The 27496-nt window shown below is 43.8% G+C and overlaps 1 protein-coding gene across 1 annotated transcript in view; it reads right to left on the reverse strand.

Annotated features, from left to right (window-relative positions):
• SND1 (staphylococcal nuclease and tudor domain containing 1) overlaps positions 1–27496 on the reverse strand; it is a 409440-nt gene that overhangs the window by 179200 nt on the left and 202744 nt on the right. Inside the window, exon 13 of the mRNA XM_062203815.1 lies at positions 3565–3675. Coding sequence (XP_062059799.1) covers positions 3565–3675 — 111 coding nt within the window. The remainder of the gene's footprint in view (positions 1–3564; positions 3676–27496) is intronic.

Consider the following 27496-nt stretch of genomic DNA (forward strand, 5'->3'; position numbering starts at 1 on the left):
TCTCGGAAGCCTCGCACAAAATCCAAGGCTATAAATGGGGCCCATGAGAAAACAAGGCTGCAGGTTTCGGGAGAAACCGCCAAAGCCTTATCTTGCTGGGACACAAGGAAATGGGGGAGGAGGCAATGGTGACAGACACCTGAGCCAGAAAGGAAGGCCCCCTTTGGGGACTCAGAGGTCTATTCACCCCTTAAACGAGAGATGTGGCTTTCTCTAGATGGGCCCTGTGTTTAATACACAGTGAGAATCTCCATAAAGCAGAAAGACAGCTGAAGGAAGGGACCTTGCAGGGGCCGCAAACTGAACGCCGCCGTGCAGGCGGGGCAGCTTGTTTCCAGCAGGCAGGCAAGTACGCGCCAAAGCACCAGGCAAGCGGAGAGCTGCTGTTCTTTTCTCCCGAGTCTCACCTGAACTCCCATGAGCCCCGAAGGCAGTACTCCCCGAGCGCCCACCAGTAACGTGAGAAAGGTTGGCAGGTCTTAGCCTCTCGTGGAGGAAGCGGCATTTGCAAAGCCCTAGGAAAGCTCATCAACTCCTAGGCAGGCAGCTGTGCTGACCCGAGAAGTCAGACTAGTTAACAGGCTGCCCTTTCTCCAAAGCTTACAATGTTTCTCTAAAAGGATTAATGGCCAAGCAGTCCACTGGAAAGCAAAGTCAATGGAAGAGCACTCTGCACCACTGCTGATTCCTCTAGCGATACCTGTAGAAGAAAACCGGTACCCACAGTCAGGGTCAAAGAAATCCGTAGGTGCAACACCCTTGTGGGGAGACACTGATGACAATGACGGCCTTGCAATGTTAGCTTCGCCCACCTATTATTTACCTAAAGACTTTCAGAATGAATGACTGCTATGAATACAGCAGATGTTATTAATTTGGCCTTTGCCAAAGCATTAGATACAGTACCTCAAGAAATGTACTCGGGAAATTAATTCAAATTGGCTAGGTTCAGCACACAATCACTGAAGATTAAAAAGTGGCTGAAGGATGACAAACAAAAGACAGTTAAGTGACAGTCCATGAAGCGAGAGACCTGGGGTCAACACCAAAGCCATCCTTGTATAGGGGTTCTATTCAGGGCCCAGGAAAGGAGTAAACAACTCGCTAATGAGATCTGCAGAGGACACTAAGCTGGGAGGTAAAGAAACTGCATCGACAGGGGCATAAAATCACAAAGCAGAGTTCAACTGGAAAAAATATAGCTAATCTATCTAGGGGAAAACAACCCTAAACGCAGACGATACTCAATAGGCAGGCAGGATAAGGGGCAGGCACGGCATGGAGAAAGCGCTTTGACTCGCTGTGGCCTAAGAGAAGCAAGCTGGAGTGCTAAGGGAACCTGGGGAGGATGCCGGGTGGAAAATGGAGTGCTTCAGATGAACACAAAGGGTCATAAGATAGGTGGGCTGCAAAAGAGCTTGACATCACTAAGTTCAAAAAAGGGTACACTGTGTACTGAAAATAGCTTTTAATGACCACAAAATGACCACTGCTATCTAGCAGGTCGTTCTGCTCTTTCTTGGCTCTTAACTTTCCCTCGCTGGGAGATAACAACTAAAAGATGGCACTAGGCCACCACCCTGGGGCGGGCTGACAACACCACTTCAAATGATAACCCACTCACAGTGCACGTGGGCCATTTCTCCCACTTCTTTATGAGGACCGTACTGCTTCAGGACAATGCCTACCGGGCTCGGAGAAGTGGCTAATTTCTCTCCGTTTACTCAACCTGCAACAGTGCAATGACCTCAGAGTCAATTTTTCCACCATCAGTCTGAAAGCAATGGCTCAACACACAATTATCTCTAGGCAGCGCAATGCTTTAGCAAGCAAGCATCTTGTTACATTACTTGAGCACAAAATAAGCACCAGACTAAAGAGGCTGTTTTCTTCTTAAAACCTAAAAATCTGACTGTCTCCGCATACGCACTACACATTAGAGCATACCATGGCTATTTCTTACTGCATAATAAGAGGGTTTATTCTGGTTTCACTTTCCAGCACAGCTTTGAAAATGATTTCCATGCTTACCTGGCTGTCAGAATTAAATATTCACTAGTGGTGGAGCGAGCCCAGTGTAGCAAACAAGACTATATATCCCATTGTACTGCTAAGTGCTCCTGAGACCTGGGGAGTGCACAGCTCATTCTTCAGTGCACCCTGAGATCCGACAGAGCATGGCCCCTCCATGGCCCGACCCCTAAATCCCATCTCTGGTTCTGTCATTTTCCATTTTCCTGAGGAGCCAGATGATTACATGGTACTAAGAGATGTCAAGCCACGTTTCCTATCAGGGGGTCCTAGGGCCCACCTGTCTTACTGATAACGACAGCAGGGAGAGAAAAGTGAGAAGGCTTAGGAGAAACACCAGTTACAAACTATATCTCACATTGCTTTTTAAATAGCTATTAAGGAGCCTTAAACAACCAAAGATACGGGTATTTTCACTGGGCTCTATGTAGTTAAGAATCAAGGCCCTACTGGGAGAAGCCCAGCAAGACGAATCCAAGAAGCCACAACAGCCAGACACACTGACTATTCAGCTGACATCCTATGTACTATGGTGCAGATGCTCTATCCATCACCGTGACAGACATGTGTTGGAGGTAAATTCCACATACCAGGGCAATATTCATGGCCAAAGGGCAAGAACAGTGATCTCAATGACAAAGTGGAAGCTGAGATCAGATAAAGTGGACTGTAATTCATTCCTTTTCCAACTGTAGAGCATTAACTGACAGCTACCAAAATAGTTGATTTAAATGGGTGCTTGAACCATGGACAAACTGTAGAGTGAGGCTCAAGCCCCTGCACCCACTCTGAAAGGATTTAGGTATTTGTTTGCCTCCAAGCAGTCTGTGGAGCTGTCTGGTCGGTGCAGCAGTAGGTAGCTCAGTGCCTAGTGTTTCCTGGGTGGCCTGGGAACCACTCCTTTACCAGCAGCACCCAGGGACAAAAGCATCCCTGAGTAAGCCCTGGCGAGAAATACTGCTGAGCAGCAGGCATGTCCTTGGGGCAAACAGCCACAGGGATGGAGGACAAATGTAAAATGTCACAGGGCTTCTCAGGCACTCCTGCCAGCTGTCAGAAGTGTCTGAAAACAAAGCTCATTTCCTAGTCAATATCGCCATTTCCTCTGTGCAGGACACAGGGTCTGGAGGTGGTACATGGGAGGGGCTGGGAGCAGAAGGCACTGGAGGGGAGGACCGGGGCAAAATGTACTGGACACACAAGCAGGGGCTCACTGGGAGTCCCCACAACAGTGACAAAAATACTGTACGCACTCCAAGGTTCTTTAATCACATCTACATAGGGAGAGCATAGCTGATAGGAAACCATGGTAGAGATTTCTAAAAAGGGACGTCTGAGGGTACCGAATCAAGGCTGGAGAGCAAGTTCAAAGTGTGCCTTACTTCTTTTCATGGGGAAACTGGGAATAATAAAAAATTCAAGCTTTCTCAGCTTACTGTGTTCCAACACATCCTGCTCCAAGTTAGACACGATGGTGAGAAAGGACAGAGTGGGGCCATGGGTGCCACTGTGTTTGGAGCTGTTGCGTCGTACCTGGCCTCTGCTGCGAGCAGCTCGTCGTAGTGTGAGGACCTCTGGTCGTCGTCCTGCCGGTATCTGATCACTGTTGCTAGACCTTTGCTGACAAGGGCCTCGGCGATGTTGCTGTAACAGAAAAGATAGGTCAGTGAGCACTGGAGGTACATATGGGGCTCAGTCAACAGAAATAATAACGGTTAGCACCTGGAGGTCTTAACGCCCTCTGGCAGAGGGAGGGAGAAGCCAAGGATTTCAAGACCAATGAGTTGCTAAGCGAGAAATCCAAATAAAAGGTTGAATAACAAAGTTCTCTAGCTCAGCATTTTTCTGGTTAGTACAGTCAGATGCTATATCAATCCATACATAAAAACTAGCAGAAAAAAATCTGTAAAAAGCCCACATTAGGCCGGGCTATTTACAGAATGTTATAAACAAGCCACTACCCGCCAGAAAAGTCTGCTCTAAAGTATCAGGCACATAGATAAAAAAACCAAGCACATAAAAGCGTGACCTAAATTTTTCAAAATCTCCTTTCTAGCCTATTCTGTAACTAGAAAATGTCTTGTTTTAGGTTGGCAATGTTAGAAATATTGGCCTAACATAAGCCTCAAAGGGCTTCTCAGCAGAACTCCTAAGAGTGATCTCCCACCTTAAGGGGTCTTGCAGAAGGTACAAATCATGAACGAGTTGGAGAGGAGGCTGGGACGGAGTCTGGTAGAATAAAATGAGATAAAAATCATTCAATCTGAGATGTCCAGTTTTGTCGTAATCTCCGAGGGGACCAGAGAAGGGAGAGTACCTTCTTTTTTCTTTTCATTGGAATAAGGAAATTGCTACCAGTTGGGAATAAGAGATGGCACCAAGCGGCCTACATCCACTAACTAGACAAGAGAACATGGGAAATGACCTGCAGACCAATACTGAAGCATACGCACGTGGCCCCTCCCCAACCTGGAAAGGGAACATGGATGTGAACCAGCAAGCTGCAAAAGCAAATTTTCAAAAACCAACATCAGCAACTGCTGGACAGCAACAGGCATGATATTATATATGGGAGTGTGGTGGGGATGTCTTTCCTCATGTCTGGCATAATTACACCAAAGGTCCCACTCACACCATCTGCTTTGCTGCCCTTTAGGGAGAGGGTATGGTAAGCAGTAGGCTACTGTGCCATATGCTATGATTTAGTGCTATTTGAAAATACAGTTAACTCAAAACGTACTAGTGGTCTTTCAGAAGTCATACTGGGGGGATGCTGGGAGCCGAACTAACTGGTATTTGTGTATGGTTCTCTTCATCAAAGCCCAGGAGAACATACTTCCTTAAAAGACAAGGACAAACAATGTTCCGGTGGAGAAAAGATGCTGTGCTGATTCTCTTCTCATTATATGTCCCTCTGCTGCCTGTTTATCTACTGCCAGCATGATATTAATATCTCAAAACCGCCACAGAATTAGCACTTCTCAAAATCCACTCCCACAAAGAGGCTGCTTTGCTGGCCACCCTGTCTCCTGAGTCACTGCAGAAGCGTGCTGGCAAATGCTGTCATTATCACAGAGTTGCGTTTGGCAGCATGGAGAAGGCAACAGCCCCAAACCAGCAGATGTAGATGCTGAGGATTTAACCTGACATCAAGGAGCCTTAGCAGGGCAGGAGAGAAGGGACCACCCACCAGAAAGCTATCAAAAAAGCTGGACGGGGTGTGTGTGTGTAGAGGGGGGACAACTCCACTTTTGACAGGTTGAGATGTCTCGGTGATTTTAAATGCCAAGAGAACAAAGAAATATTTGTTATTGCATTTTGAATTACCAAGCATTGACATTTTACAGTCAATACATGGGGTCTGCAGGAGAAAAGCTGGAATAGCAGAGCAGGCAAGCAAAACTCACACAATTAAGCTCCTATGTGAAAAGCTAGAGAATGCAAAGTAGAACAGCACAAATGTTTAATGATCCACTCCTGTTAATACTGCTCAAATCAATTCACAGAATTACTGAGCACCTGCCTGGCCCAAGGAGCACCAAGGGCATGATCCTTCCCCATCCTTTCCAACCCTTCATAATCCTTGCCTCTTTATCCTATCAGCAAATGTCTACAAACCAAGTCAGACCTGCCTGTGAAACGAGTTTCTAAGGCCTTGGATTCTTAAACCATTCCACACCCAACCCACTACTTTCCTCTGCCTTCATTCTAAAGCTTAGCATCTAAGCCATGTTCTCTTAGCTTCTTATCCCTAATTAGTTTCCCCTGGAGGAAGAGTTGTGGAGCTGCTACTTAGCAGGAAGCAAAGTAAAATTACATGAAATAATAACAACCATCTACAGTGGCCATTTGTACATGCCAGGCAGGTGAGAATCGCCCCGCCCCACGATACGTTGTCACCCTCTACTGAATTACTAACTCAGTTTCTATTTTCCTTGCTAAATAATGAGGTCTCTAGGGGGGTGGGTTTTTGGTGCTGTAGCCCAGTTCTGAGTACAGCACTTTGCACCAAGTAGACATTAAATATTCTCAGAACTATTTAAATCATTCATAATAAGTGCAGCATGACAACCAAAAACTTTTTAACATTTGTTTTCAGCTACTTGAAAGGCACAGTGAGAGAGAGAGAGGGGTGGGGGTTATGGTGCTGCACTGTGGCACAGCAGGTTAAGTCACAACTTGTGACACTGGTATCCCATATGGGAGTGCTAGTTCAACTCCAGGTTGCTCTATATCCAATCCAGTTCTCTGCTAAATACACCTGGGAAAGCAGTGGATGATGGCCCAAGTGTTTGGGCTCCTAGTACCTATTTGGGAGACCTGGATGGAGTTCCTGGGCCCAGCTCTGGCTGTTGAGGCCATCCGGAGAGTAAACCAAGATATGGAAGACCTCTTCCTCTGACACTCAGCTTTTCACATAAAGAAAGAAAGCTATGAGTGACAAAGAGAGCAGGAGCAACCCAGCAAGTGAGATTGTTTCCATCTACTGGTTTACTCCCCAAATGCTCATAATAGCCAGTGCTGGGCCAGGCTGAAGCCAGGAGCTTAGAGGTCCATCAGAGACTCACATGTGGGTGGCACGGCCCCAAGCATTTTAGCCATCATCTACTGCCTTCCTGGATGCATCAACAGGAAGGTGGATAGGAAACAAGGAGTGCGTGAGACTTGAACCAGACACTCTGACATGGGATGTAGGCATCCAAAGGGCAATTTAACATGCTGCACCATGTTATCACACTCACCCACAGCAAAATTCTTTGAATGTTGTTTTAAAACTCCATAAAAAATGAGATATTCTTTTAAGTGTAAGAAAAACACCAAATCATTTTGGAAATATACCAATAGAACATTACTTATTTTCCAAGCCAAGTTTGCATAGCTTAGAATCAAAGAATGATAACTTTTTGCACAAGGCCCAGCCTTTGTCTTTCTCCACCCTATTATCTGAGACTGCAGTTTCAAAAGAGAATGAAGTGAGAGGCAGCAAATGGAATTAGCCTAGATCCATGTACTTGATTGTCTCATTCATTTTTTTTGGCTGCTAATGAAAGGTCAGGAGATTTTCCCCTGGCTAAAGATGGCTCAGAAGCTGACACTGGTGCCTTGATCGGTTGCCCGGTAAGAAGAGAGAACATTAAATTGTGTGCCATGACATTATGATGCCTTAGACAAATTTATAAGTTCTGCCTTCTTGTGTATATCAGTAATTCTATTCCAATTACACATACCCAGTGTGAAAGGATAATTCACAATCAGCATATAAAAAAGGACCTAATAGCCATGGAGGTCCAACAGTAAGTCATCTCTCTGTATCAGCTAAAAACACAAAGAAAATTAGTTCTGGGATGGAAATGCTTCTCTAAACTCAGAGGGAAATTTACGGTTCTATTTAAGTGAACACGTTCTATCAGGTGTGATCAGGTGTTCCTGACATAAGCACACAAGTTACACAGGTCTCACACAAGGCTTTCTCAAAAGAACGACAGGTAGCTGACATCCTCCCCTTCCACTCCTTTGCATAGCAAGCAAAGTCGTAAGTGTGTACTTTCACACTGTTAGATAGCTTTGAAACCAGGAGTCCTATATACTGCCAACATGAAGAAAACGTGTCCTATGTCCATACAGGAGAGTAGAAATTTTAAAGAATGGGGCCGGTGTCGTAGCGTAGAAGGTAAAGGTGCCACTTGCAACATCGGCATTCCATAGGGGTGCTGGTTTGAGTCCAGACTGCCATGCTTCTAATCCAGCTCCCTGCTAATACACCTGGGAAAGCAGCAGAAAATGGCCCAAGTGCTTGGGCTCCTGCACCCATGTTGGAGACCCAGATGAAGCTCCTGGCTTTGGCCTGGCCTAACCCTGACTGTTGTGGCCATTTGGGGAGTGAACCAGTGGAAGGAAGATCACTCGATTGCTCCCTCTCTCTTTCTGTAACTCTGCCTTTTCAAATTAAAAAAAAAAAGAGAGGGGGAAAAAAAAAGAAAAAACAAAAGAGAAATCTTAAGAAGCCAATTTCAGTTGCAGGAGGCATGCTTAACCCACCACAATAGTGGAAGTGAAAAATTATATATTTATAGGAAATATACTTGTCTAAAATTGTTTGGGTCATTTCACAGTGTTGTGTATGTGTGTCTCTAATTTTGAAACCAATGTTTTTTCAGAAAAGTTTCGCTTATTATACAATGACCATGCTCCTTGGACCATTTGAGAACAAACGGCCAATCAGTTTTACTACAGCTCCCAGACATATTGGTAGGTATCTCCCAGAAACCAGGGCATTTTCATACATACTCAACAAACATAGTGGAACTAGGGCATTAATGCTATCTAATCTATACAGGAGTCAAAGATTGTCAACTGGCAATGGAATACTTTAATAAGAATAAAAAGATCTATAAGAGTTATCCCTTATCTGAGTAGGACACATCCGAAGACTCCCATTAGATGACTGACAGTGCTGAACTCTATATATACAGTGAGCCCTTGCATATCCATGGGCTTGCAATCAACAGATTAAACCAATCATGGGTAGAAAATATTAGGGGAAAAATTGCATGTGTATTTTGTTATCATTCATAAATAATACATTAAAACACTATGTGTACAGCATTTATACTGTATTAGGTATCCTAAGTAATCTAGAGATTATTAACATATATGAGGACATGAATTACATGCAAATTCTATGCAATTTTATCTAAAGGACCGGAGCATCTATCCATTTTGGTATCTGTAGTAGGTCCTGGAACCAACCCCCCATGGACATGGAGGGACAACTGTTTTATGTTGTTCCCTACACACTCATACCTATGATAAAGTTTAATTTATAAATTAGGCATGGCAAGGGATTAACCATCAATAACAATAATAAAATAGAACAAGTATAGCAACATGCTGCTATGAATGTTACATGAATGTGGTCCTTCTCAAAATACTTTCTTGTACTTCCACTTCTTTACTTAAGATAATCACTTTAAGGTTTTCTTTGGCATATCCAAATTGCCAGCATCCCTCCTCTTTCTTGTGCCATGCGGTTGGTAGTAAGTCAAGGAAGGGTTATTTAAATACAAGCACTTTGATACTGAGATGGTAGATCTGATCATCCAAGAGGCTACCACGTGGCTGCTAAGAAGAGCAGCACACACAATGTCAACATGCTAGACGAGGGAATGAATCATATCCAGGTGAGGCAGAAGAATAGTGTCAGACTTCATCATCTTCCTCAGAACTGTCCAAAATTTAAAACTTACTAATTACTTATATCTTTAATTTTCCACTGTAGATTGATTTACCATGGGTAATAGATACTGCAGATAAAGATAAAGGGGGATTACTTGGGATGGCGGTGTGGTTCCACGGGTTAAGCCACCATCTACGATGCCGATATCCAATGTAAGTGATGATTGAAATCCCAAGTGCTCCACTTCCAATCCAGCTCCCTGACAATGTGCCTGGGAAAGCAGCAGAAGATGGCCAGAGTACTTGGGGTGCCTGATAACCATATAGAGGACCTGTATGGCTTTTCAGGCTCTTGGCCTCAGCCTGACCCAGACCTGGGGAGTGAACTAGCAGATGAAACCCCTTCTTTCTTTCTGTAATTGCCTTTCAAACAAATAAATAAATCTTTAAAAAAAATACAGGGGAACTACTATAGGTCAGGATTCCCAGTTATGTTTAGTTGTCATGCTTCTAGGTCTGGAGTAGTTCCTCTGTCTTTGATTATCGTGGTTCTGACACTGCTGAAAAGTAGAGCCCATTACAGTTAACTACTTTCCATGTTCACATTCAAGTTATACACTGCTGTATGTTCATTTGATTAGGGTGGTGTCTACCAAGCTTCACTAAAAAATGACTATTACCTTCTTTGTAATAAACAGGTATTTTACGAGAAGAAACTCCTTGCACCCTTTTTTGGAAAGATTTATTTATTCATTTGAAAGATACAGAGAGAGAGAGAGAGAGAGAGAGAGAGAGAGAGAGATCTTCCGTCTGCTGGTTCACTCCTCAAAGGGTTGGGCCAGTTCTAAGCCAGGAGCTAGGAACCCCATCCAAGTCTTCCACGTGGGTGGCAGGGGCCCACGTCTTGGTGTATTAGCAAGGAACTGTATCAGAAGTGGAGGAGCTAGAACTTGAATAGGCTTTCTAGTATGGGATGCTAGCATCACAAGTGGCAACATAATGCACTGTGCCACATCGGCAGTCTGGTACTCTGAACTCAATAATTTATGTCCCTCATCAAACTCCGAAGTTATTCATTTACTTGTTTACATTAGTAGGAATTCGTGGGATCTCATTTTATTCACAGGGTAATAATTCACTACTAATATTCTTTGATGAACTCAATTTGGAACAAACTGGCTTCAAAGTCATTCAGAAGTGTTCCTTTTTATTCTATGAGCCCTTCCTGGATTTCTGGGAAAACAATGTGATCCAGGTTTATCTTCTCTTTCATTTCTGGCTTGGGAATAAGCAATGTAGCTAAGGAGCCTGGGTTTACATCTGTATTTCTCTAACTACTGAAACCACATGTGGTCATCAGGAAGATGTGCCTCTTGGATCTCCAACTGCAAGAAGCACAATGCTGATTTCTGAAATGCATCCCTGCTATTTCAGCCCAGGTTGCTCAGCCCAATAACTGGGCTCAGCAGAGACATTAGCATTGCTGAGACACAGGGCTCTTCTGATGGGCAACGTTGATCTGCGTACTCCCAAACAGCATAAAGAAACTCTGCTCAGAACTTCCCACAGCTTGTACTTTTCTTATCCAGCCTGTCTTCATTCCCTCCATTCCCCACTGAGATTTGAACTACGTGGCAGTCTGGTGGCTCCCCTCGCCAGACCATTTTCACTCAGGAGAGTTTTCTTCATTAATTCTCTTGCATATCTAAATTCATCTTGGCATCTGCTGCTTCTAGGAGCTGAACATTCCATGAGTTCACACAGGTACCTGTAGTCCTGAACGAACACTACAAGGTTCATTACAGTCCCCATTGCTTTCTGTATTTATAACTCCCTTCTCTGACAGTGAGGAATCTGAATTATCCTTAGTACTTTTACTTACAAGATCAATCAATACACCTGTTTGTAACCAGTCTTGTGTCACTGATGTCAGCCCCTTCCTGGCTCAGACTCCAGTTCCCTGCCACTGAGCCATGTCCCCACATGGCTGTCTGTACCCAGAATGGACTCTGACATCTTGTGTGACACCCCATGCCAGTCTATCCCTCTGATCAGATACGCTTGCTAAGAAGGACTTGAGACAACTGTTTATATTCTTCCCCAAACACCAACCATGACTAACTTTCCATAAAGCAAAACCAAGGAAAGGCAGAAAAAGCTTATCCAGGAAGATCTTGCTTGCTCATGGGAGAACCAGACTACATGTTATGCATTTTCCTGTCTGGTTGTGCTCAGAGCTAAAGGGAATCCATATTTAAACAGTGAAAAATCAAGATTAAGAACTTCCCTATATACATATATATTCTATCTCACTCACTCCAACATCCTGTGACTTCAATGATTTTGTACCATTAAGTGGAGCCAACTGAAAGGGAATACAGTACTTGATAAAACAGAACTTGGGTCAAATGGATGAAGATATCAAAAGTGTGACTATATGGAATAATACCTTAACACCCTTATACATACACACCTATGCCTTCATTCTCCAACTAAAAAGGATAACAGATAGCTCAGTGGCTCAGGCTCAGATCTCTATCTAACTCTTTGAGCTTAACATTTTCCACTTAAAACCCATCTCCATTTTATCAGTCACTGAAGGCACCCACAGAGATTACAAAAGCAGAATAGTCTCCGTAAGGCAAACAGGCTGAGCACACATGCAAAACAAACTCCTGAGAAAACGCTTCTGTGGCATATTTCAGTCAAGGTTAAAAGAAAGAAAAGATTATCAACAGCACAATATATTCGTAATAACCATTTCACCACATCTCACACACATGCACACATCCACACACATAACATTCAATATAGAATTTCTTTATAATCACTGCAGGGCCCTATGGTTATGCCTCATAACTTCATGGCTCCTACTGACTGCGAGACGTTAGCCATGTTTCCTAGGCCTCTGGCACTTTAATGGTGCCCTTGTCTTAACGCCAGAAAACCTCCTCTATTCCTTTATCCACATTGTGAGTGGTCTCACACATGCCGGGATGGATCTCAAGCAAACTTCTGATGTGGAGGATGGCTGACTTCACTCCTCCTCCTACCAGGGGATGCTCCTGGGGAGGAGGGCTGCTACAGGAGAGAAGCTGTGGAGTGCTGATGCCTTTCACTGCAACTAGGTCACCCCAGGAGTCAACAAGGAGGCAGAGATCTCAGAGAACCAGAAAGCAGCTTTCCTAGAGTAGGAGTTCCCCATTTACTCACATGAGTATATGCAGAACATGGAATCCCCATCCCAAAAGACACCAAACAAGTAGTGGGAATGCTCAACAGCTCACAGGCCCAAGGCAGGCTCCCTTCCCTACATGGTCACACTAACAGCTTTCTTACCCATGCTCTTAGAGGCAGGGACATGCAATTGTCTTGAGAAAGAATTGGATTTTATGAGTATACTTCAAAAAACCCTGTGGGTATGGCATCATGGCTCGGTGGGTTAAGCTGCCACTTGCCAACACCAATATCCCATATGCGAGGTGGTTCAAGTCCCGGCTGCTTCACTTCCGATCCAGCTCCCTGCTGATGTGCCTGGGAAAGCAGCAGAAGATGGCCCAAGTGCCCCACAGAAGCTCCTGGCTTCAGACTGGCCCAGCCCCAGTTGTTGTGGCCACCTAGGGAGTGAACCAGCAGATGGAAGACTGCTCCCTCTGCCACTGTGATGCTACTTTTCAAATACATCTTCAAGTAAAAAAATAACACTGGAAAAAATGAAAAGATAAAATTTTGGCACAAAAATTTTTGGAATTCCTGTACAGTTTCTTCACAATGTACCCTTCCCATCAACTTTGTGAAGGACCCTCATATAAGCTGACGAAATAAGAACAACAGATGTGACAGAGCTAAGAGACAACAGGCAATGAATAAACTTTTTTTTTTTTTTTATTAAGTTGCTATTTTCCAACTAAGACTCGAGCAAAGAGAAAGCCCTACAGAAGACCAAGAAGCTTTCCATACTAAGTTTAAGTGCATTTTGGGGCCAACACTGTGACCCAATGGGTTAAAGCCCTGGCCTGAAACGCCAGCATCCCATGTGCCCGCTGGTTTGAGACCCAGCTGCTCCACTTCTGATCCAGCTCTCTGCTATGGCCTAGGAAAGCAGTAGAGGATGGCCCAAGTCCTGGGCCCCTGCACCCACATGGGAGACCCAGAAGAAGCCTGGCTCCTGGCTTCGGATCCGCGCAGCTCCAGCTGTTGCGGCCAATTGGGGAGTGAACCAGTGGATGGAAGACCTCTCTCTCTCTGTGTCTCATCTCTCTGGGTAACTCTTTCAAATAAATGAATAAATATTTTAATAAATAAATAAATCTTTTTAAAAAAAGGCATCTAAGAGGAGTCACACTGAAACTCTCCCACACAATTTTTTTTTTTAAATTTCCACAATCTCTACAGGGTGAATGTAGATCACTGATTTTTTGTGTATGTGTTCCCCTCTTTTTTTCTTCATATACATCCAGAAGGCACTTTTTCACATAGCCAAGCAGCATCTGTAGACAGGAGATTTTGTTTTGGAAGCATCAATAATTGGAAACAGTTGAGGTGGCACCACACATACTTTATAGATTTACTAAATCTTGTTCCCACCATCTTCCCTATTTTTTCACTTCCCTTTAAATTTATGTGGTTCCAAAAACTGACTCAAATTGATGTTTAGAATCTTTTTACACAGAATGGCTTCTTTTTCCATCTTACTAAACCTGTTGCCAAGATAGCCACCAGAGGATCCAAACAGTAGCTAGAGACATTCCCAGCATGCACAACACATGTGAAAAGAAGGCGAAACCTTCAAATGCTTCCGTGTCCCTGGACATGCTTTAGCTCTGAGGGTGAGGTGGGCAGTGGAGGGGGAGGGGTGGGCTGGAAATCTATGGAGCCTTATGGTGGGGCATAGCCCACTCCAGGCTCTGGGACCCAGTAGTATACCCATGACTCTGTGGAAAGCCTGACCAAAAAACCCACATGCATGGATGGCTACATATAGAGTGGCTCTTCACAGAAAATCAAGCGGCAAAGAAAGCACTGCTCCACACAAATCTTGCTAGTTAATATTCGTTCATATTTAATGAGCATTCAGACTATATACAGGTCTGTGATTCTGCACACAATATAGGGTTAAGAGCATTTTCTAGACATAAGAGTTGAGGTATGAAAATCGAGAACTCTTGGGAACAATGACTGTGCTTTAATGAGTCCTAATCATTCTTCCTCACGGAGAGGGGAGGCGAGAACAACAAAGGTTCATATGGGCCTAGTCCTATTTTAAGAATCCAAAAGGACACATGATTAGAAACCAAAAGAAAAGTGGTAGAAAGGCCGGGTTAAAGAAAGAAGGGAGCGAGGAAGAACAAAGAGAGACAGGCAGGGCCAGAAAGGAGAAAAAGACATTCCTATCACTGCTTCCTGTGATACCCACAGCACACAAGGGCGCAAACGTCATTATCCCTAACAGGCTTACACCTGAACACTAATAAAAGGCTCTCCTGCTGGCGCCGTGGCTCACTAGGCTAATTCTCCGCCTGTGGTGCAGGCAACCCAGGTTCTAGTCCCAGTTGGGACACCAGTTCTGTCCCGGTTGCTCCTCTTCCAGTCCAGCTCTCTGCTGTGGCCCGGGAGTACAGTGGAGGATGGCCCAAGTGCTTGGGCCCTGCACCCGCATGGGAGACCAGGAGGAAGCACCTGGCTCCTGGCTTTGGATCGGCACAGCACGCCCGCCGCAACACGCCAGCCGTAGCGGCCACTTGGGGGGTGAACAAACGGAAAAGGAAGACCTTTCTCTCTGTCTCTCTCTCACTGTCTAACTCTGCCTGTCAAAAAAAAAAAAAAAAAAAAAAAAAAAGGCTTTCCAACTTCAGAGTCCACATCCCAGCACCAGCAGACTGGAAGGAATGGAAACAACAACAAAGATGTGCAGGAACCTGGGTTTAAAAGAGGATGAAAAGATGTCACCTCATATTCACCTTGCCAGAAGAGCTAATTCTCTGCTGCAAGGTTCATCCTCATTAACTGATTTCCATGCAATTCCAGCCTCCCTAGGTGGGGGTACCTACCCTGATCTCCTTAAAGAAAAACTAGCACTTGGAAGCAGTAGAATTAAATACGTAACCACTTCACAGATCTGGCCAGTGCAGACAAAAGTGCTGAAAATATAGGCTCACAGGGATTTAGAAAGAGAGAGAGAAGAAGCCTATAACAGCAAATAATTTTATCAAATAGGTGTGCTTAGTAAATAGACATTTTTATTCTGCCCCTGGGATCTCTACAGTACTATCATCTTATTGCTACCTCTTATTTGATAGTTTCATTTATTCAGCAATATTATGGTTACACCTTTATAAGACTAGTAAAACTGTGGCATTATATTCCATTATGCTAGCTCCTCTGTGAGTACCATTGCACCTCCAAGTCAGCAAAATACTTGGGGAAGGTAGGACAATGATGAATACTGGCTGAATCACCTGGGTATATCAACAACGTCCAACTGCACACATCTGCAATACCCACTCTGTCCTTTCACCCCCAATCACCAAAATAACATAAAACAGAGAAGAAATAAAAAGTCCATTTCACAGGAGGCCACTGTATAGACTCTTGTCTGAGTTGGCCTATATGACATAACATGGCACAATGTCCTCAACATGACCTTAATGTAAATGACAAACACACTTCTGTCATAGAAGGAGAGAAATAGATCCTTCCAAAAACAGTAACATTATCACTAAACTACTAGGCCTCGTTTGAAAAAGCTAAATGGGACAACAAGCATGCACATCCAATTCAGCGAACAGTGCTTGCTAAATATGTCACGCATTTACATGTCCACCTATTCACAGCACATGTGAATTTGTATGATTCATCATGTAAATCTCAGCATTTCAAAAATAAAACTCACTTCCCTAGTTACATCTCTTCGGAATCTCACCAAACCAGTTCATCTTCCTAACAGTCTTCCTTGTGCAGGACCTCAGGCTCCCAGTCCCCCAGGCCTTGTGTTCTTGTCATTCCCACGTATTATCTGTGACTTGTAATCAATGATGGGTCATCCCACGACCATGTTCTTTTCCATCGCATCTTTCTGTCCCAGATGAAGCTCCCACCACCTCTCCTGTGAGCTGCTATAGCCTCCCTCACCAGCCTCCTGGCAATGCTACCCAACCCCCAAGACTGTCACTTTGTCCTTCAGGGGTAGGGAATGTCTGGTCAGTGAGCCATTCATTTCTGTTGGCCTGGCCAAGGCCATCGCAGGTGGGTCTTGAAATTCAATTCAATCTACAGCAGGCTGACTTTTAACTTGATAATTCTGTATGGCCCACGAATGACGTTATAAATATCCAAATGGCCCGCGGCAGAAAAAAGGTTCCCCACCCCTGTGAAAGCATTAGGCCGCCAAGCAATCCTCCTTCTCAACACACTACCACACAGAAAACGTGCTTGACATTTTTCAATATGGAGAGAATTTCTGAATCACAGTGGTGGACAGGGAGGGAGAGAAGGAGGTGTGATAGTGGGGGAGAAAGGTGATGGAGGAGAGAGTTGAGGAGAGAAGGAAAAGCAAAACAGTGGAGGAAAATGGAGGAAGAGTAATATTTATTGAGCACTATTCTCAACGCTTTACACTTATTAACTCATTTAATCTTCATAAAATACTGATGAGATAAAGACTATAATCATTCCTATTTTGCAAATGAGAAACCTGCAGCACAGTAAGGTTAGGCTTGTAAGCGACAGGGCTGTAACCATCCAAAACAGCTACACCTAGGCTGTGAGTACAAACACAGGGTTCCAGCAATGAACAGCAACGTGCCCAACCCCTAACCTGTAAACAGCTGATGACACATTCCTTCATTTATTTTCACTCAAAAGGTAATTTTAGATTTAGTGAACAATTACTGAGTATCCAATCAAGGGCAGTATTAAAGCCACATTTTTAAGCTAATCTTTCTAGCAACACAGAGGTAGGTAGTGTATATTACACCTCTAAAATACAGGAAAACAAGGGTGGCTGTTCGGCACAGTGGTTAAGCCACTACTGGGGCACTTTCACCCCATGTTAGTGTGCCTCTGGTCCAGTAAGAATCCACTTCTGACTACAGCTTCCTGCTAATGTGTACCATGGATGGCAGTAGGCGATGGGTTAGAAAACTGCCACCCACATGGGAGAGCAGGAATAAGTTCCAGGCTCCTGGCTCCAGCTTGAATCAGCTCTGGTTGTTGTGGGCATTTGGGGACCGAACCAGCAGATGAAAGACTTCTCTCTCTGCCTTTCAAACAAAGCAAATACAAACTTAAAAATAATAAAATAGAAAATTCAGACGTGCCAGAAGGAATCCTGTCATAACCTTTTAGAAGTCAGGTTTTCTGATTCCCAGCGTGATTTATGTTAGCTAAACAGTAGCACAAGTGGCAAGGCAAGAGGTCAGTAAGGACAGTCCCCAGTACAGCTCTCCCATGCCTCTCTTGCCCTTCTCCATTCAGCCTACCTATGCTCTGCGTTAGCCACCCTGTAGACTTGGCAGCTCCACTCCAAGCCTGCAACTCTCCATGGGTCATAGCCTCTGGCTGTGCACTCACTCGGCACTTATCTTTTATAGCTCTGTATTATATCTTCCTTTGTGTACATATCTTGTCTTCTCACCTAGATCACATTCCCCTCTGGTCCAAGAAGAGCTAGACACGTAGTAGGCACTCAATAAATATTTATGGCCAGCTGCCTGATTTCACTCCCTGAGTTCCCAGGGGATTCTGTGAACTGCTGGATGAAAACAAAGTAATAACTGACTGAGTCACAGAATTTTTGAGCAAAGAGTCCAAAGAGATAAACTAATCCAAATGCCTCCATACAGAGATGAACACAGATCCAGAGAGACACCCAGAAAGTTGTTAAATGACTTGTGGAAGAGAAAAATAGAAAGCAACATCATCACAATGGGCATCTAAGAGTCTTCCGATTCCCAGCCTACTTCCCTTTATTACACTGCAGTCCTATGAAAATTCCGTAAAAGAGGAATAAATACATTGCGCACATGAATTATCTAAGATGTCCTTAATACATTAAAGATGTATCAGCACATTAAAAATAATCTCTCCACATAAAATACATATTAAACATTTAATTACAATAATTTGCTTGCCTTGTGGGGATTGAGAGGACTTTTGTGAGAGGCGAGGGAGGAATCATTGGAAAATCTCGGATGGTTTCTCCTTTTCTCTCAATTATATATTCCAACACAAGGTCAAAATGCTCACTGTAGACACAGTTATGTTTCCTTCAACCTTTACCTAGCTCTGCTGCTCTTCCTTTGAGGAAGAAAATTTCATGGAAGGAAATATGGGAATTGTAGATTTCAGGCATACGGTGCAAGTTTTCTCAGGGATGGAGGAGAGGATGGACTGAGTCACTCAAGGGCTCTCTCTCATCCCTACCACCAGCATCCCCACTCCTGAATCAAGCCACTGACCCACACAAAGGGTCCTGACCTAAAAACTGTTAGCATTCCACATTTTGGTATATAATAAGGTCTTTAAATATGCTCTTGCAAGCTAAATAGTCACATGCCAAATAATGGGTAGAACAGACAACTGTTGTCATACTTGTGACAAACTCCATGCTTGCAGTCTCAACGGGATGCAGTGCTAAGCTGTACACCACAGAAGATAAAAAACATCAGATGCCCGCCCTTGCCCCTCTCCAAAAGCAGATGGTGCACAGGCACATGGCGAGGCTCTTCCTACTCCTGCCTGGGAGGTGACACAGAGAGGGACAGCCAGAATTCATATACAGTGGTGTTCTGTCCCTGCAGCAGCACCCACTGCAGACAGGGAGGGCGTCCTAATCAGACTGCTCCCAACCAGGCATCACTAAGATACTTCCTACTTTTTGGCTCTTGGGACAGTTCTCTCAGCTACTCATAACTCCCTCTTGCTTCTTTGAAGCCAAAAACACTGCAAGAGTTTGAAAATAAAAGGTCTCTAAGGATGGGTTAATCAGGAAACACGGGGAACCCCAAGATGAGCGAAGTCTGGAAGGTACAGCAGACACCTCACAGGATTCCCTTCCAGAGGGCTGGCTCCCATCCCAGTTGCAGGGCCGAAGGTAGGTGGTTGGGACTAATCTTTTTCCACGTGGTACTTGGAATGCAGCAAGAGGGAAGGACTCTGTCTTCCCCAGACACCTCATTAGCAGTCGAGTAAAAACTAAACGCTGTGCTCTCTACCTGAACACTTGAATCTCTGAGGTTCCCAACACACCGGGAACAGACACCAACACCCCTACGGAGTCATTTTCTTAATGGAAAAAACAAATCACAGCCATTAAACAGTTTACTAGTTAAAACAATTTCACATCTACAGTTACAAAACATAAGAGATTTTAGCTTAGCTTACTTTATTTTCAAAATTCACAGTGTGGCAGATTCAAAAGAGAGGGTCTAAAAAGACATTATCTCATATCAACACTAACACAGAAAAAATATTCTCATCTAGTAAGAAACAATAACAGAGAAGAAGATGGCAAAACAGAAACATATGATAGGGCCGGTACCATGGTGCACAAGGTTAATCCTCTGCCTGCGTCATTGGCATCCCATATGGGTGCTGGTTCTAATCCCGGTTGCTCCTCTTCCAGTCCAGCTCTCTGCTGTGGCCCAGGAAGGCAGTGTAGGATGGCCCAAGTGCTTGGGCCCCTGCACCTGCGGGAGACCAGGAAGAAGCACCTGGCTTCTGGCTTTGGATCGGCGCAGCTCCGGCCGTTGCAGCCACTTGGGGAGTGAACCAACAGAAGGAAGACCTTTCTCTCTGTCTCTCTCTCTCACACTGTCTGTAACTCTACCTGACAAATACATAAATAAAATCTTAAAAAAAAAAAAGAAATATATGATAAAGGAAGAATGCTTTAAGATTAAAATCTAGGGCTGCCAGCATTGTGGCACAGCAGGTTAGTGCTGGTTCAAGTCCCAGCTCCTCTACTTCCCATGTTGCTCTCTGCTAATGTGCTGGAGAAGGCGCAGAAGATAGCCCAAGTGCTTGGGCCCCTGCCACCCATGTGGAAGACCCAGACAGAGTTCCAGGCACCGGCTTCAGCCCCAGTTGGGGCTATCTGGGGAGTAAACCAGCAATCGGAAGACTTCTCTCTCACACACTGCGTTTTGAATAAATGATCTTAAAAACAAACAAACAGAAGGATGATCAATTTTCTCACACCCATATATACAAAGAGAGAAGTTCTAAACAGCATTGGTAATTTTTGTGAAAATATTGAAAGCAATGTCATGTTCGCCACCACCCTAGCCCTCCATCAACAGAAGAGAGCAAGTCTGAACTTAGGCAAAGCCAAGGTGGCACAGAGAAGTGACGCAGGGCACACTGTTTCACTTAACATAATTAATGGGCTAGGCCTGCACAAATTTCCATACCTACACAAAATAAGAGGGAAGATCTAACCTCGCTACCAAATGTCTTCCACCACTGGCATATCATAGCCAAATTCTAAAAGGAAGTAGGATGTCCTGGCCAACAGTAACGGAGCGCAAGTTTGATGCAGCTTCATCCTTCCATTCATTTGTTTTACGACACTTGATGATAAAACACAAGGCCAAATAGACTGCTTGTCACCTCAGTAAGTACGAAACATTCCATACTGGTTTATTGATCCTCCTGGTTGGGGAAGAACTTCCTTTTCCGTTGCTCAAGTAGGGACTCTAAGGATCATTCTCTGTGCATATACACAGCGTGATAAAGGGTGTGAGGCCAGCGTGGCAGACTTATGGCAAGATATTTATTCTCTTAAACTATGTAGCATCCATTACCTCCTTATGATATAAATTATTACCAAAATGCTCTGCAGCATAACAAAAAGGAGGGTAAAGGACACGGGGGTTTTGAGTCTTCACAGGCATATTCCTCTTACTCTAAGGACTTTCGTCATTTGCTATAAACTAACTCGGTTCATCAGCAGAAATGTGCTCAAAGAACAGACTGAAGAATGAAGAGCTGACACAGAAGCAGAACTGACATTTAACAATAAGTTCCCAAGTTTCCTGCACTACCATGGCTCACTTAGGAAGTATACATCTCTATCTTAGCACTGAGAACAGTGAAAAATCAAAGACTCATCTTCAAACCTACCTGGTTTGCCAAGTACTATTTCGTACTACCAAGCTTCTACTTGAGAAGTATAAGTAGCAGCAATATGTCAGTGAAAGCACGGTGAGCTGATTCTTGAGTGGTCATTCTGACCTTGAAAACACACTAAGAACCAATGGGACTACTGCACAAGTGAGCATTAAGAAGGCAGGTAGAAGGTAGACTTCATCACTACAGCTAAGGGAGGGGGGAGATCAGCACTTTCTCTCTAACATGGTCTTGATGTTCCACCCCATTTGATTCATTTCGTAAATGGCTTAACTAAGATCCAGAGAAATTAAATCACATTTAACGATGGACCTGGACTAGAACTTGGGTCTCATGCATGCTTCTCCCATGATAGCCTGCCTGCTACTTCCATTTAGATATTAGAAAAAGTCAACAGGAACAAAATATTGATACATGCAATAATTTTCTGTCCTGGCTGTGGTGGACAATGAATTTGACACATGATAAAGTAGCAAATTCTTGAACAATGTACCAATGTCAAATTCCTGGTGTTGATATTAGATTCTATGGAAGATATAACCATGTGTGGAAATTGCACTTAGGATAAGTGGAGGAACATCTCTCTACTATTTGCAACTTAAAAAAAAAAAAAGTCAACAGAATTTGACCTCACTAAAAAGGGAGAAGAGGGGCAAGTGTTCCGGCTTTGGAGGTAAAGTTGTCTCCTGCAGTGCCAGCATCACATATGGGCACTGGTTCGAGTCCTGGCTGTTCTACTTCCCATTCAGCAATCTGCTATGGCTTGGGAAAGCAGCAGAAGATGGTCCAAGTCCTTAGACCCCTACTCCCACATGGGAGACCCAGAGGAAGCTCCAGGCTCCTGGCTTTCGATTGGCCCAGCCCCGGCCCTTGTGGCCATCTGGGGAGTGAACCAGCGGATGGAAGACCTTTCTCTCTCTTTCTCTCCACTTCTACCTCTATGTAACTCTGACTTTCAAATAAATAAATATATCTTTAAAAAAATTTTTTAAATAAAAATAAAAGAGAAGAAAAGCACTTGAGAACCCTAAACTTCATTCTCAACCACAATAAATCCTTTAACTACCCTACCAAAAAATTTTCCCCTTAATGCCAGATTATTTCCTCTACCAGTTCTTAGCTTTGTTTTTAACAATAGCACTTTTCATCATCCATATATTTTCATCGTCCATCTGTTTTGCCCCAGTTGGCAGGTTAGTCCTCTCCCCGCCCCCACAATAGATACTCATTTGCTTAAATCCCAGTGCCAGAAACAGTGCCTGGCAACTTCATATAAATACTCAGCAAATAACTTGGGTCAGCGGGGTGGGAGGTGGGGATATAAGTTAAAATACAAGGTAAAATGATCATGTTATATTCATGTGGCTGAAGAAAAAGGTGCAAATTGGGGATTCCATTTCACTTATGCTTGGAATAATGAAATTCCAAATTTCATTTCTGGCTTTAGAAAAAGTATTTATCTTTTGAAGGTCCCAGCAAAACTGAAATTCTGAATGATGTCACAAATGGCACAGGGTATTCTTATCTTGGGTCTAACTCAGCAAAGCCTAGAAATAATGGGATAAGCCACAATAATCCTGGAGAGAAGTTAAGCATATGTTAAAGACCCTCAACAGGGCCAAAAACATACCATATATTATACAGGGAATAAAAAGGAGATCCTTGTGACCTCGACGTAAAAGCACAATGAGCCCAATTATACCTAGCACAAGATGCTGGGGAAGGATTCACACAAGCAGCCCAAGAGACTGTGGTTCAGCAAAGTCCGTAAAGAAAAGCTTTCCTAAGGCGCGAAATGCTGAAGAATGAGTGGGAGTGAGCCAGGTGACATCTACATTCCAGGCAGAGGAAGCATCCTGACTTCAAAAATAGTGAGTTTAAGTTGTTCTTTACAGAATGATGGATGGGAACAGAGGATGCTAAATATAAACACGGAGCGGTAGGTAGGGGCCAGACCATGGGTTTGTATAATCCTAAGGGAAGTAGAATGATTAGTAAAGACTTTTCAGCAGCAGACAATCAGGGTTAGGTTTCGGAAACAGAATTATAGGGGCCGGTGCTGTGGCGCCATGGGATGCAGCACCGGCACCATATATGGGCGCCAGTTCAAATCCCAGATACTCCACTTCCAATGTAGCTCCCTGCTAATGCACCTAGGAAAGCAGCAGAGGATGGCTGAAGTCTTTGGGCCTCTGCACACATGTTGGGGACCCGGAAGAAGCTCCTGGCTCCTGGTTTTCGATCGACTCAACACCAGCCATTGCGTCCAGTGGATAGATCTCTCACTGTGTCTCTCTATGTAACTCTTTCAAATAAATAAAATAAAATAGATTTTGTTAAAGAAAGAGAATTACAGAACTAATTCTGAATTTGAAGAGAAGACTGGACATAGAAAGGCTACGAAGGAGACTGTTCTAGGCTGACAGCACAAAAAAGACAAAAAGGAGAGAAAAGATGGGATGAGAACTTGAGATACATCAGTAACTAATCAGGTAGGAAGAGTCAGAGAGGAGATTAAGATGACACTGTGGAGCCAGCAGTGTAAAGTGGCCACCTACAATGCCGGCATCCCATATGGGCGCCAGTTTGAGACCCAGTTGCTCCACTTCTGATCCAGCTCTCTGCTATGGCCTGGGAAAGCAGTGGAAGATGGCCCAAGTGCTTGGGCCCCTGCACCCACGTGGGAGACCCGGAACAGGCTCCTGGCTGCTGACTTCAGACTGGTAAAGCTCCAGCCATTGCAGCCATTTTGGGGGAGAACCAGCAGATGGAAAATCCCTCCCCCCTGCCTCTCCTTCACTCTGTGTAACTCTGACTTTCAAGTAAATAAATAAATCTTAAAAAAAAAAAAAAAAGACACTGCACTCTGCAGAATAAAGGATTGGGTAAATGAAGACAATATCAACCAAAGTGGGGCCATGTGAGTAAAGACACAACTTTTGAAGGAAAGACCATCAGCTGATTACAGTTAACAGTTATATTGGTGAAAATCTTGCTAATAAAAACGTGGGCAACAGACCTGACAGCGGAATCAGCAGCAGACATGTGAACTGAAGCCACTGGAGAGGAGAGATCACCAACAAGAGACAGAGGGCGGAACACAGAAGCCTAGCAAACACAAAAAGGGCACTCAGAATCAACCAAGAAAAGTCACTGAGTGGGAAGGAAATCTAGGAAAATGTGTACAGAGAAGGCAAAAAAATTCACGATAAGAAGCATGTTGTTGATGATAAGAAAAATGTTGTTGATGGATCAAAGCAAGAAGGAAAGGAAAGATAGCAAGTGGAGATTATATTAGAATTTTGTTTAATTATTCTAATTAACTTGGCTATGAGGAGAAGGTAAAGAGATAAGTAGATAGAGTCTAAGCAGCTGAAGGCATCTTCCTGAGAAGCCTGTACTTTCTCTAGAGTGAAAATGAGGGTGAGGAGCTGTAACAGAGGGGCCTGTAAAAGTCTGAAATAGCTGTTGCTCTGAAATAAGCACATAAAAACAGCATTTATGGAAAATTAATCCAGCAGTATTTTGCAGAAAGAACTGGAGAGAGGACCACTTGCATGTAGAAAAGCCTTCTTTGAAGGGTATTACATTAATTTAGATCTGACTTGTTGAATGGACAGTCATGGCAACAGGAACAGGAAAGAATCGATAAGGGAATCCAAGCAGGATCATTCTCAGTTATTGCAGTTCCGGGCAAGGAACCATAGCTGTAGATGGGCAGTCTCTTCAGGTTTCCCAATCCAAAATGCTGAAGTTGTTCTTGAACCACAGCTCATAATGCAACTAACCAACCCATTAAACCTGAATCACCATGCCCATTAAAAGTACATCTGGAACCATTTTCTTTCCAAGCAGTGATCAGTCCTGATAGCCGTCCAATCAACCTGGACAATGCTTCAAAATGACCCTTATCCAGATTTCTGGTGTCTCTCCAAGCACAGTAAATCGTTGACTGATCTGGAATGGAATTGAATCAGTTGAGAGACAAAAACTACAAAAACTGGGTGATGCGGTGGGCGTCATGGAGCACTGGGTTAGGCTGCTACTTGCAGCACTGATATAGTGCCTGTTGGAGTCCCATTGTGCTGCTTGAAATCCAGTTTTACGCTAATGTGTTTGGGAAGGCAGCAGAAGATGGCCCAAGTTTTGGCCACTGCCACTCCTGTGGGAAACCTTGAAGGAGTTCCTAGTTCCTGGCTTCAGTCTGGCCCAATCCTGGCTGTGGCAACCATTGCTGGCGTGAACCAGCAAATGGGAGATCTCTCTCTCTCCCTCCAAGTCTCATACACTTTCAAAAAAAATATATATGTAAGTCATCTTAAAAAAGTTAGGTAAAGTCCATTGAGAAAATGTGTTTTAATAAGCTTCACAGGCAATTCTGGAGCATATTTAAGTTTGAATCTTACATTTTAAAAAGCAGTAGTATTACATCCACTGGCTACAAATGGAAATGAATAGCAGGTATGAAGTAAGCTGGGACCAGAGATAAGCAAAGAGAAATAAAATGCAGGTCATCAGGATAAGTGAACCATAACATAACAAAGCAACAAAAGGAAATCATTTGTAGAGGAGAAAAATGAGAAATCAAGACTGACCATTAGACAATGTCAAGTCAAAGAACTTAAGTCAAATTTAAAAAAAAAAAAAAATCTTATTATCACAGAGAAGACACGGCACTTAGATGGAGCACACCCAGGGCCAGTGCTGTGGCGTAGCAGCTAAAGCCATCATCTGCAGTGCAGGCATCCCACACGAGTGCCAGTTCCAGTCCTGGCTGCTCCACTTCCAATCTACCCCTCCGTTAATGTGCCTGGGAAAGCAGTAGAGGATGGTCCAAGTCCTTGGACCCCTGCACCCACATGGGATACCTGGAAGATGCTCCTGTTCTTGGCTTCAGATTGGCCCAGTTCTGGCTGTTGTGGCCATATGGGGAATGAACCAGCAGATGGAGGATCTCTCTCTGCTTCTGGCTCTCTGTGACTCAGCCTTTCAAACGAATGAATAAATCTTTAAAAAATTAAAAAAAAAAAAAAAGAGCACATCCACCAGTTTCTGCTTCTGATTTCATCTCTAAAGTTAATTTCTAATTTGGTATCTGCAGAGCATCTTGCTTATCTACCCCCAATACTGACCTTCCTAAATCAACCAAATGGAGACAGTTTAAAGGGGCATGGCCAAGAATATATAAAATCCAGAGCAATTCAAGAACCCAGCATATGTGCAGAGGCCCTCAGAGGGACACACTAATGTAATCACCAGTAGTGTTTCTTTCTCAATGGAATTCCTGCCTGGGTGCAAGCTAATTTCCTCCATGGTGAATGCTGCTGTTGAGATGCAGAACTCTCTACCATCTGTTACCCAGAATTAGCATAATGACAGATTATCCAATCCCTTACATTTAACAGATACAAATGGAGCTTCCATAATACCAGTCCACTCATGTCCTCATTCATATGGTCTATCCCACCCCATAAAAATTGTTCCTCCTATCCTGCTGTTGATGAATCTGGAGTGGAGCTCACCCCTAAGCTTGCCAATGGATCCAGGTGCATAACCCCAAGAAGCTTTCCTACCCATTTTCTACAGGAGGGGGAATGCAGCTGTTACTCCAGATGCATCTGAAAAGGGACACATTGAATTTTTTCAAAAAACAGAACAGCCTCTGGTAGACCAGCGAAAATCATTGTGCAGGGCATCGTCTCCAAATATACCAGATTGAAAATTTCACTGCGGCAGACAACGAAAAGGCTAGGCTAGGCCTGTATGGAGCGGATGAGAGTGAAAAATGGGAGAAAGACACAAGAAAGAAATCAGAAAGCTAAGTTTGTAACAAAGTAACAAAATGCTAATAGCAACAACTCTGCTGTTTCACAGGTGCAAAAATGCTCCAGATATGGGCTGGCATTGTATACCTACTTTTTAGTATCTGGAACTTTTTTTTTTACAAAAGATGTATTTATTTATTTACTTAATTTGAAAGTCAGAGCTACATAGAGACAGACAGACAGATCTTCCATCCACTGGTTCACTCCCCAGATGGCCACAATGGCCAGTGCTGGGCCAGACAGAAGCCAGGAGCTCCTTCCATGTCTCCCACATTGGTGGCAAGACCATCAGCAGGGAGCTGGCTCAAAACTGGAACAGTTAGTACAAAACCCAC

Source organism: Lepus europaeus, chromosome 1, assembly GCF_033115175.1.
Source record: "Lepus europaeus isolate LE1 chromosome 1, mLepTim1.pri, whole genome shotgun sequence".
NCBI lineage: Eukaryota > Metazoa > Chordata > Mammalia > Lagomorpha > Leporidae > Lepus > Lepus europaeus.